This window comes from Parus major, chromosome 8 (assembly GCF_001522545.3).
Source record: "Parus major isolate Abel chromosome 8, Parus_major1.1, whole genome shotgun sequence".
Taxonomy (NCBI): Eukaryota; Metazoa; Chordata; class Aves; order Passeriformes; family Paridae; genus Parus; species Parus major.
The window spans coordinates 25,099,979-25,111,996 of NC_031777.1; the positions used below are offsets into that span (position 1 = coordinate 25,099,979).

Below are 12,018 nucleotides of genomic sequence, written 5' to 3' on the forward strand. Positions count from 1 at the left end.
TCAAAGAAGGCAAGGGCATATCAGAAAAGCTGTGAATGAATTCTATGCACTGATACCCACTGCTGAGGAGCTTTGGGACCATCCTGCAACACAGCTGATCTGTACAGAAAACACTCTCATCATAAAATGTCAGCAGAAACATAAAGAACAAACCACTAGATTTGTGAGAGTCCAGAAAACTTTAAAGGAATTTAAATACAAGCTTTTCACAGCAAACTCCACTTTAAATCAGTCTTGATGAAAGGTGAAATCAACACTCCATTCCCACAGTGCTAGCATGAATTTTTTGTGGTGCAAACCAGAAAGGGTTAAGATTTCTACAGTTCAAATTTGTCTTCTGTACTAATAAGAAACAGCAGAAATTCCAATAAAGTATATAGAATAGGCTTAGTATGTACATATATACAACACACTGAGGAAAAGTAAACACAGCTTCTATAGAGCAAACTCACATATCCCAAAACTACTCAAATGTCTCTCAAGAACTCAGTCAGTTGAAGAACATAAGACTAACTCAAGCTGACACAGTTTATTTCCAAAGTTTTGCAATAAACCCCATCATCAAGCTTTCAAAATGCTGATTTCCAGAAACCAGGATGAGGCAAATCCATTCACATTCTCTCAGATTTTTCCTAAGGAGCAGCCACTGCTGTAGAAGAGACATTAGGCCAGCTGGGTCTTCGATCTGAGCTGATATGGCACCTTTGGTATTTGCTCACACAAACAACCTGACCTTTAACAAAAAAAAAAATTATACAAGTGACTCAGTTCCAGTGTTCTTGTCTTTACAAATTGTTTCCTGCTATAGATAAAATATGAAACCTATATAAAATAACCCAAGGGCTAACGTACTCTGTTCTAGTTTCAAAATGTCTCTTAAGAATTTCAGCTTTAATGAATTATCTTTTGAAAGCATTACCTACTGCTGTGGAACAAAGACCTGCTCAACCAGTCAGACATAGAGGACCAGTAGATGACTATTTCGATAGACCAAACAACATGACATGCATACATGTGGGCTTTGATTTCCTCTTTGAGCAGTTTCTTTTTACAATTGCATATTAACTAGTCAACTCTAAAAAATGGGCTTAATTAGTAGGTATCAATCCAGCCAGTAAGCAATGTCATTTCCTTTCATTCAAATAATGAGGGACGAGTAAAATGTTAGGTACTTCCCCAGGCCTTTTATTCTAGTTCCTACAGTAGTTAAAAGAAAGGACTCATCTAATGGCTGCCCCACGTATGCACAAATTTATTCACTGACTAGAAAAATATGAAATCCTATTGAAGATATGCCATGTAGTTCCTTTAAAAAGCTACCTTTTGCTTCTGGTATGGAAGTGTGTGAAAACTAGGCTTGAAATGGTAACTGAAGCATAAGAACAGCCCAAATACAGAAGAACACTCCCCCTTTCAGGTTTTCTAGCTCCAATACAACATTCTCAGGATGGGAGATTCTCAAGGCCTCTTGAGACATGTAGCAAATGAGCTCAAATGCTCATCCTCTCTCACACCTCCTTCCACACAGAAATATCAACTCAGCAAGTGTAAAGTTTACTGTAAATGATCCTTGATTACCAAGATATATTAGCCATGTGGTATTTTCAATATGACAAATAATTTTCACAGTATCTTTCAATGAAAGCCCATTCCTAGCCTTTGGGAGTACATATAACTAATAATTTCAATATTATAATTAGCATTGGTTGTCATGGCATTTGAAAAAGGATCCTACAGCTACCACCTCTCAATCTGTTTGAGTGACCTACTAACCCAAATACCTATATGAATGGGCTGATAGAAATTGTGACATGATTACTATGATGTGAAGTCTTTTCAAGGTAATTGAATGAAAAAAACAGAATAAATGTCTTTCTAAAGACAAACTGGTGCTCCAGTGGCAAATTACTTAGGTTGCTACAGCAGGTGTGTAATGCACACAAATCATAGTCATAGTAGCCTCTTTCTTCTCCATAAATGTCAGTTAGTATTTCTAATTAATTACCTGCCCTTACATCAGAGAAATTAACTGGCTTTTCCATGAAGAGCTAGCAATGGGAATATCCAAGTTATGCTTCTAAAAGGACACCACACTTGGAGTCAAACTTCTTATTTGTGACTCTGGAACCCACTTCACCTTCAGTTTAAAGGCCAGTAAATCAAATTAGCCTTCTTCTGATGAACCTGAACTTTGGGATGACAGCTGAGCCTAAACATATCTAAAGAAATGAAACTCCAAAAACCCACAAAGAATAAATTACTAGAAGTGATGGCAGAAGTGACTGGTAGTAGACAATGAAAATGGCAATAACCAAGATAGAACACATTAAGCTTGCAGTATGTTTTTATCATGTGTCTCAGCCCTAAGGCCATTTATAGCAAACAAGCCAAAGAAGTCCAACTACCAGTACCAAAGGTGTTACTGACTGTGTACTGCACAAAATTATAATGTGATAAAATCCAACAAGGATTAAAAGGAATTCTAATCAAAATGCAAATTAAGAGGCCTCACAAGTATGAGCTTCAACATCCTACAGTGTCCTAAAGGCCTCTTTTTCACACTGAAAAACAGTCCTGTTATCTATTTTAAAATTTAACTGAAGATACAGTAACCTATATCCACTAAAACAGGTCAGGTGAAGCAGTGCTGAGCATCTGGGCACCTGATGATTAGAAAAACCCAGCTGAGCCCACTTTTAAGTAAAGATACCCAGTAGGAGGGTATGATTAAACAAACCTGTCTATCCCAAACCCTGATTTCCAATCTCTAGAGTACTGGATTTCTTTCCAGCTACTGTGGAGAGAGCTTAGTTCAGCACCCATTGCACACTACATTCTACAGAGAGGCCACACAAGAAGGTTTGGTTTGAGTTAGACTGAGGTTTAAGCTCACACAGATCTGAACAAATGTACACCCAGGTATTTTGGGAGACCTTCTGAGGAAAACGTAGGCCTCCATGAACTTTCAATCTTGGGAAAGTGTCTTCCAGCTTATGTTTAAACTTTGACTGGAACTCTCTTAGCAACTACCTTTTGTTGAGGACCTTGTTCCAAATTCCCAAACACTCTGCTGAAAGCCTGCAAAGAAAGCAAGAACAGCTCTTTCTGCCCCAGTACCTTAATGACAAAACATGTCTCTTTCTTTCGGAAATCAATATTAAGGACATCAACTCCGAGATTTGTTCAGAACCCACAGTGAGTGCTTTATCCTTACAGAAATGTATGAAACACTTTCCAGCCCCCACTCTAAGTCACGGTCCAGGGCCAGAATCAAGGTTATTGACTTGAAGTTATTCCTGTATCAGCCTACCTTTTCCACCCATCAAATCTTTATACTGGCAATAACTTAAAATGGCAGAAAACCTGAGCCACCATGCCAACAAACACAGAAGAGAGCAAAGCTCACTTAGTGCCCTTAAAAAAAAAATACCAACCTAAATTCTGCACACAGACTGTTGGACAGTGAAAACTGACAACTGAGATAATCTTCCACAGGGCTGAAGCAGACAGAAAAAAAAAAAAATACAAAAAAAAAAAACCAAGCCAAAAACTTTATCTTGTCAGTTATTTAACAGCACTGTGTTAACCTCCAGGTAAAAAGACTCTCCAGTTTCTTTAATTTTCACCATTCCAGAAGGAAACAAGTAGCTTGAATTACAATTAAATCTTTAAAAACAAACAAAACAAAAATTAATAAACTGATGTATCACCATCATGGTCAATTTTATAATTTAAAACAGTCATTCAGCATGCTTTCTCACTTTGCTGCAACTGATGGCAATGAGGTTCTTCCTTCCCAATTCCCCCTTGCTCCTCCCACAAACCTGTTCTTATGAAAGACAAAATTGACACAAAAGTTGAAGTTCAAAAAAAAAAAGGACATTTTTATAATTTTTATACACAACTGTGTGAATCCCACAAAAGTAGTCAATTATCCAGTTTAAAAAAAAAAATTGAAAAAGGAAAACAAAAAAAGCACATACCTTGGTTTCACAACGAACACAGATGAAAGAGGGGAGAACTACTAGAAATCCATTGTTTCAATGAAAGCAAGGATTTTTGAGTTCTGTCATTTCACTCTGAAATCCTCCCACCCTGACCAAATCCTGAGCTACTTATTTGGTCAATGAAAAATGTGAATTCTTGGAAAAATTTCCTCCTGAAGCTCCAATGTGCCAGATATCCTTGTAATGGACACACAGGACTGTCAACTCCCACAATACTGCAACCCTCAGGCCCACTCCACATTTAGGATTGTTGTGAGGACAAGCACTCAGCATGAAGTGGTCCTATAGATGGACATAACTTATAAAGACAAAAAGATATTCTTGCAATTTTATTTCCAATCTTAAGTGAAGCTGTAAAAACAAAAGTGCTAATGTGCAAAAACATCAATATCTGATATTTCTGCCGATATTCAAAGTTAAACTTTGGGAATGAAGACCAGTCTATGTCAATTAAATGAAGCTCTGTGCAACTAAATTTTACAATTTAAAAAGAAAAAAAAAACAACCGTTTTCTTTATAGTGAAAAGTAGACCCCAAACGTCAAGAGATCATGAGTATATTTGTACCATGTGAGCACCTGAGTATCCCACTGAAGATGGAAGAACACTTTGCAGTTAAACACAACAAACAACAGAAGAACAGTTGTTAAAAAATTGGTAGAGATGATATGCCCTTATTTCCCCCAGTATGTGAAGTATGTTGCAGCATCACTCTTAACAATTCACATGCAGCTACCCTTTTGAAGAATTTATGCTACTAACACAAGCTGTTGTGTTTTTTCCTATGGAGTTTTTCCTTTATGCCAATGACACTTTGTGGAGAAATTCTGAATTGCATTTAGTACAAAAGTTAAAACTTGTTTGTGCGCTGAACTCCACATCAGCTACTTCCACTGGAAACAATCAGACTAGTCATGTACAAAGCAAAGCTTCTGCATAATCTTTCCTAAGTGTGGGCCTAAGAAGGAAAAGTTAGGCAGGTTGCTTATACAGCCCACATGCATGAATACGTATTTTGTGCTCCCTGGGTAGCACACAGTAGCCTTATTAAAAAGGAGAGGAAAAGAAAATAATTATAAACCACACAGAACAGGCTTAAATTGTTTTGAGACATTAAGCAAAAATATTTTGGTAGATCACTCACTGTGTCTTATTCTATACTTAAAATATTTCATAGAATTCCATGGGTTTATGTATATATATTTATATATATGCAAAATACTTTTTAAAAAGTAATTCTCTTTAGTCCCTCCAAACACAGAAGTAACCTGTTACTACAATCAAAGCTAAAAAGAAAAAAACAAATGCAATACGAGTTCCTGCTCTATCTGAAACCCAAGGCAAAATCCCTAATAATTCTGGAAGATACACAATAAATCCATGAAAGCTCCACAAAAGCATCAAGCATCAGCACAATTATGATTTCATTAATTTATTTTTTTAATGGAGAGAGAAAACCCTTTCAACTTTCAGAAGTTTAAAGACCACTACTCTATCCCCCTTAAACAATACTTGGGAAAGGTGAGGGTGAAATGGTGATGGAAGTTTCCCTCTCAATTTAATTCACCAAAGACTAGCTGAACTAAACTACAAAGACCTGCTTTTGAAATTTCCACTGTGTGCAACATTCTTCAACAAGACACCTCACATAAACATAGAAGATGGCAGCAGAATTCTGAGAAACGTATTTATTAATTAAAAGGTACAGAAAATATAGAAGGGAAAATCAGGCAGAATTACTTTGCACATAATGTTTTATTCTCCATTTTAAATTCTTAGTGAATAAGTTGCAGACTCCACCAAGTATTTAAAAGACCAAAAAACCTTTACTGTTTTGTAACAGTCTAAAGATACAAGGCCTAATAATGACTGACATTGTCCTTTACTAATCTGAAGCTTTAGCAGCATGACAATTAACAGTTCAGTACTTCAAAATCAGGTAGACACTTGATGTTATCTTTAAAAGAAATACAATGAAACAGAAAAACAAAGCTGTCTGCTGAAATACAAGAGGAAAATGTTTGGGTTCCTTCTAAGTAAGGATTGGCATATGATAAAATATTTCCTGTTTCCTAGGTTCAGACACATTATGTCATCCACCCGTGATCTAAAACTGGTTTGTGTGACTCCACCACCCACCTGCAATGATACTTACTTGTCTTCATGGTACCAAACACTGCAGTTGCTCATACTTTTATTAATGGCTTCAAAATCCAAGCACAACAATACTGCAAAATAGCATAGAACACCTGGAAAGCGTAAATCTAAATTGAAAATTCTATTAAATGACTATTCTTACATTCACCAGTCAGTAATTTCATCATCTGGGATTCCTGACTGTAAGTTCAGGAAATAATGTAGGATCCCATAAGGATCTGTTCCCACCAGTATGAATGCAGAATTGGGGTCCCAGTTTCCTTTCACACAGTGTGTTGTTCCTGGAAAAACTCCTTTGTGAAATCCCAGCTCTAAAATTGGGATATCATCTCCTATATACATAAAAGTATCTCCAAGCACAACAAAGTAGTTCAATATAGTAACATTTGATAAGCATTTTAATGAATACAGGTGTAAGATATTGGGGTACAGAAGGGAATGACAGTTCCCTGTTATCAGCTGGGAACTCCATGAGTTACAGCAGTGAGACACCAGGTACCTTTTGCAAAAGGGGAATTACTTATTACATAATACACAGGAATCGCTGTGCATGCTACAGTCACCCTACCTGTAGCTCCAAAGAAACACACACACACAGTGTGAATTGGAGGGATTACCTTTTTTTTCTTTTTAACTAAATGAAATAGTTTCACTGCTAACAGCTGGAAAACAGTCTTTTAAGGAGCTGAACTTACAGATGGCAGTTTTACAAATCAATCCAAGAATATCCAGGTGCCTATTTATGTAAGAACCACCACTGCAAATCTATAGAGCTTAAAAAAAAAACCCTGATGGATTGAAAAGCAAATTTTTAAAAAGTATATTCAAATATTATCTGATTCTCTTCCCAGATATGTTTGGCTCTCCCCACTAATCCAAACACAGGTATCCTTCACTCTTTCACTTGGTCTTAGAAAAACAATATAAAAACAAGCAATATTAAGAAGTAATATACACTCCTAAACACATCACTTTTACTTACAGAAAGACTTTATTCTGGGGATAAGATCTGGAAGTCTGAAGTTAAGTTACAACCCTTTTGTAGAGAGAAAGAAAGGTAACAGACAAGTCTGAAGAACATATTCTTCCCTTCTACACAAACACGCTGTTGTTTGGAATGGGGTGGGAAGAGTTTTACCGTCATCACAACAGTCATAGGCTGAGGCAACCATGAAGTTTAGTGTTGATGCTGGAATGGAAACACCTCTGTTCAGCACTAATCTGTAGCACCAGCAAGTGATTCACTACAAACACTGTGACAAATCATGTGGACTGGTGAGTTTTGTATCCTCCCTGGCATTTGCCTCTTCCAAGTGAGCTGCCTCACAGCTGTCCCAGGGCCTGGGTGATTGCAGAGGATAGGAACAAGCAAAGTGGATGAAAAAGCTTTTTTTATTTAATTAAAAACTGAAACTCTCTAAGTTAAAGAAGACATTTTGTTCACGCACCTTGAGAGAAGAGGGCACACACTCCCCATTTCTGACAAACAAAAAAAGAAGGAAAGCGAGAGCGGAGGCTTCAGAGGGTGGGCTTCACACCCACCACCCCAGACCTCCCCACAAAGAACAAGCAGCACAGCAACGAGGAGAAAGAGAAAAGCAGCGAGAGGCCACGGCTGTGTGGCGGCGGCTCGAAATTTACCTGGAAATCAGCCAATATCATTTCTCGGTCCATGTTGGACGCCATTGCAGCCAGCTGCGTCCCGGCTCTGCTCGGACCCGCGCACCTGGAGCCGCTGCCGCGGGGAGGACGGGGCAGGGTGGGAGCTCAGGAGCTCATGGAGGCGCCGCGCTGCGCTCGGAGCTCCCGCGGCGCCCCCGGGCTGCCCCTCCCGGGGCCGAGGAGGGGAGGAGGCAGGAGAGCGGCGGGCCGGGCGCGGGGCCGGGAGCGGGCAGCGCTGCCTCAGCCGCTGGCCCGGGAAGGAGGAGGAGGAGGAGGAGAAGAAGGAGGAGGAGGAGGAGGAGGAGGCAGCGCCGCTCCCCGCCTGCCTCCACAGCGCCTGTGTCGCACATTTTGCCTGTCATTGAGGTCGCAAAGAGGCGCTTTGCGGCCGCCACGTGACCGCCCGCCTGTCAAGCGCTCCCGGAGCCGGGGGCGGGACCGAGCCGAGCCGGGACCAGGGGCCGAACTGCGCCCGGGCGGCACCGGAGCGGAGCGGCGAGCCCCGGCCCGAGCCCTGCCGGTCCCCCTGTGTCCGGGGGCGGACACATCCTCGCGTCCCGTCCCGGGGGTTGGCGGCTCCCCGGGCCCGGCGGCGGTGCGGGCTGTCCCGGCTGGGCTCCGCCGCCGGCCGCGGCCTAACGGGTCTGTGGGGATGTGGCTGGGGCCGTCCCCGGGCGCTGCGGGGAAACGCGGGTCGGTGCAGCTGCCGGGCGGAGAGCGGCCCTACCTCTCTGTGCGGGAGAAAGGCATCCATCCATCCATCCATCCATCCCTCCCTCCTTCCTCCCGTCCCTGCCCCTCTCCCTCTCTCCCTCCATCCCCGGCGGTTTCGGTGACTGCAGCGGCTCGATCCCGGCGCGGTTCGCGTCCCCTCCGGTCCCCCGTGACTCGGTGCCCGCACGGCACGCACCGCCCGGCGCTCGGGGGAGCGGCGACTTCTCCCCCGGGTTCCGACTCGGCTCAAAAGAAGGAAATGCATTTTTCACAGGTTTTTCTGAGCCAACACACCGTGATCTGCACAGCGGCCCTCGCTCAGGCTTAGTACTCCAGCACTGTAAGATGCAATTCTATTATATACCGCAAATAAATCTGCATTAAGTAATGCAAATCTAACTGTAACTGATGCATTCTAAGTCTGCCTCCTGCAACCTGATGCTCATGTACCCCCTTAGCACCAACATAAAACACACATTTGGACGCCAGCTTGCTAATTAGTCCAACATGTTTTGCTCTGCTTTTTGTAAGAGTGTCCTGTGAGTGTCGTTGCTGAGGTCAGAGATGCACCAAGCAGCTTTCCTGACAGCTAATAACGCTACATTATGACACCTTTGACTCAAGATGTTTTGCCGGGTTTAGGAAGCAGGGTTCTTTATTGTTTCTCTCCTCCATCCGCGAGGGTTGCAGGGAGGTTTCGCGGACTCTGCGAGCTCCCTGCCGCCGCTGGCCCCGGGGGGAGCCCGGCGCCACCGCGGACAAACGCTGCGTGCGGAGCGGGGCGCAGGGGAAGCGCGACTGGACCTTCAGGAGGCTCCGTGATCCCGAGGGAAACCCTGGGAATCGCTCAGAGCCCGTTGCGGACGCTGCTGGGGAGTGCGGGCTCCGGGGCGCCTGGGCTGGGTGTCTGGCGGCGGCGCTCCGGGCGGGCTGAGGCCACACGGAAACACCGCTTTACCATTCAAAGCCAGTGTCAGAGAAGTTGGCTTTTACATTTTACCCTGTTCCTGCTCTAGTTTATGTTGGCAGAGCTTGCCAAAAGGTTTTTATTGCCCGCTGACGTGAGCTTAACAATGCCAGCTCCCCACCACCGACCGGAGGGATGATAAATTAATTGCCCTCACACCTGCACGGGTTTTTTTTCCCCCTCAGTTTGATGTTACAGACAGTTCTGTACTAAGTACGAGGTATGGTGCAATGCCAGGGACAACCTATGCTAAATTACAAACAAATCCACCCACACATTACTAGAGAGTAACTACAATAAAGGCTGAAAAGCAAGTTTTAGCAATTGGATTAAAGCCAATTAATTCCTGGCACGAATTGAAGCTATAGGTATGTTGTCAAGATTAGTTACACGGCGTTCATGTCTATTACAGTCATATTTTAAATAATGATATCTATATTAGATCAAAACAGGAAGGATTCGATCCAGAACATGAAGAAAAGGTGAAAAGCTGCACGTGCCCCACATCGCAGGAAGTTCACATTCAAGTCACAGCTAAAGTTTCTGTTTGCCTTCTCACAGTCTCTCTGAGCCATTCGAGGTGGGTTTTATCCTCCAACGAGTGAGAGACAAATTAGGGAGCTGAATATTTTACTCCTTATAGTGCCCGGTGATAATATCTCCCTCCAGAAGTTGTTTGTTTGGTTTTCTATTTTTTCTGCTGATTCTGGAGCCGACTGGGACAAATCTCTCTGTTTTAGGTGGAGTATCTTTATCACTCATTAGAGGAAATGATCAGGATTAACGAACTGCTTTCTGCAAAGACTTTTGGCAGACCTGCATGGTAGAGGAAGCTTGATGGCATTTTCTGGCCAGGCAGCTTTACTTGCAGGAGGCCTGCAGCACTCTAGCTACACTTTACCTAATTATTTTTGCTATGTGGCATGATTAACAGAAGGTTGAAATTTTATTCTGAACTGTAAACCAACAAAAAAAAAGTGTGAGACTGTTGTAATATTTTCAGGTCTAATTCTGCACTAAGTTAGCAACAAGTACCACCACCAAAGCCTGTGGATTTTAGGCAGTAATTAGTCACAAAGTAAGTAATTTATAAGCCATCTGACTGAATAATCCAAGTTTTACATATAGATTTCCTCTTTATGCAGAAAAGCAACTGTATTTGAATAAATAGATGCTACTTGCATACATATATTTCTAGAGCTAATTTTGAAGGAAATTATAATTTAAATTTTTGCTTTTAAAAAACGGGAAAAAAGGAGGGAAAAAAAGCACTATTGCTTCTGGACGAGAATTACCACAATGAGGCCCTTAAAAATACACGTGGTTTTTTCTCTCCTTTAGTGGGAATGGGAGCGGGGGGTCGGTTGATAAACTGAACTAAGATTTTTTCCCTTCTTCGTGTGTACGCAGCTCACGCTTGTCACCTTTGTAACATTCACAAACAAGCGTGGATGGGGGAATCAGTACAGGAAAACACAATTGCAAAGCAAAAAGCAGCCGAAGCTGAGAGGAAAGCCAGATACAGAAGTCTGGCTTGGTTCAGCTGCAGATTCGCTGCTGTGGAACCGGCTCTGTTTGACGGCGGCGGCCCCGATTCAGGCCCCGGCCATCTCCGGCCCCTGCCCGGCTGCCAGCGGCAGGTTCCCCCCGCAGGGCAGTGCTGGAGGAGCTGGAACTACCACAGGTTCCCTCCCTAAAGCACCTCCCGGAGCTGCCTCACGCCTGTTTACATTCAAAATCACTTTCCCGTGGCGTCCACGCAGAAAACAGACGTGCAGATCGCCCCTGCGAGCGATGGGTTACGTGTGCTTATCAGGGAGCCATGACATTGCTGCTTACCTCTCGGAGGGTTCGCTTGGCAGAATTCAGTCCTCCGAGGGTCCCTGAAACCTAAAGCAATCCAGCCATTAAAGCACTTTAAGACACACAATACTGTTAGGCAGAGTGGCGGTGACATCCCCGTCCTGTGCCATCCTCACTTCTTCGCTCTAGGAAGGAAAAGCGAAGTCCTCGCGTCCTCTTGGTGCCCGGGCGCCGCTCCCCTTCAAAATGGCACTTTCAAATCAATCAAGGACACCAGAAACGCGGGAAGCAGGGAGTGCTGCCGTGGTCGGTCGCCTTCCACCGTCAAGACAACTTGACATTGACCCTTTATCCTTGACCTTGTCCTCAGGATGAGAGAGGAACCCGCGCCGCTGCCGGGGTGGCTCCGAGCGCGGAGCCGCTGCCCGCGGGGAGCCGAGCGAGGGCGAAGGGACCGGGACCGGGACCGGAGCCGGCTCCGCTCCCCCCGCGGGCAGGTGGGCACCGCCGGGGAGAAGCTCCGGGCAGCGTCGTGGCAGAGGCCGCCCTCCCGAGCTCCCCCGATCCCGCTCCTCCCGCCGGGGTGCGGCGGCTCCCGCTGCTACAACCTCCTTTTCCTTTCATTTTCCTCCCCCCAGGCCTCAGCAGCGTTGCTCCTCAGAGCAGCCGGGCTGCGCCGGCTGTGGCGGGGAAGTGCCGTGCCCGGGCT

The 12,018-nt window shown here is 43.9% G+C and overlaps 1 protein-coding gene and 2 long non-coding RNA genes across 4 annotated transcripts in view; all 3 read right to left on the minus strand.

Moving 5' to 3' along the window:
- The window catches only part of FAF1 (Fas associated factor 1), a 153,521-nt gene extending 145,455 nt beyond the window's left edge, over positions 1 to 8,066 (minus strand). The window contains exon 1 of the mRNA XM_015636255.3: positions 7,805 to 8,066. Within this exon, the coding sequence (XP_015491741.1) occupies positions 7,805 to 7,849 (45 nt within the window). The 5' untranslated portion in view covers positions 7,850 to 8,066. The remainder of the gene's footprint in view (positions 1 to 7,804) is intronic.
- LOC107208173 lies at positions 505 to 7,798 on the minus strand. 2 transcript variants are annotated; one of them, XR_004498574.1, is made up of 3 exons: positions 3,435 to 7,798; positions 3,031 to 3,078; positions 505 to 733 (listed from the first exon to the last, which is right to left on the minus strand). It is a non-coding gene; the product is annotated as an uncharacterized LOC107208173 (long non-coding RNA). The 2 variants fall into 2 exon arrangements; XR_004498575.1 differs by lacking the exon at positions 3,031 to 3,078.
- A 1,092-nt stretch (positions 8,067 to 9,158) lies between the features above and the next one.
- On the minus strand, positions 9,159 to 12,012 carry LOC117244804. The gene is made up of 2 exons (XR_004498576.1): positions 11,346 to 12,012; positions 9,159 to 9,469 (listed from the first exon to the last, which is right to left on the minus strand). It is a non-coding gene; the product is annotated as an uncharacterized LOC117244804 (long non-coding RNA).
- Between the last annotated feature and the right edge of the window lie 6 nt (positions 12,013 to 12,018).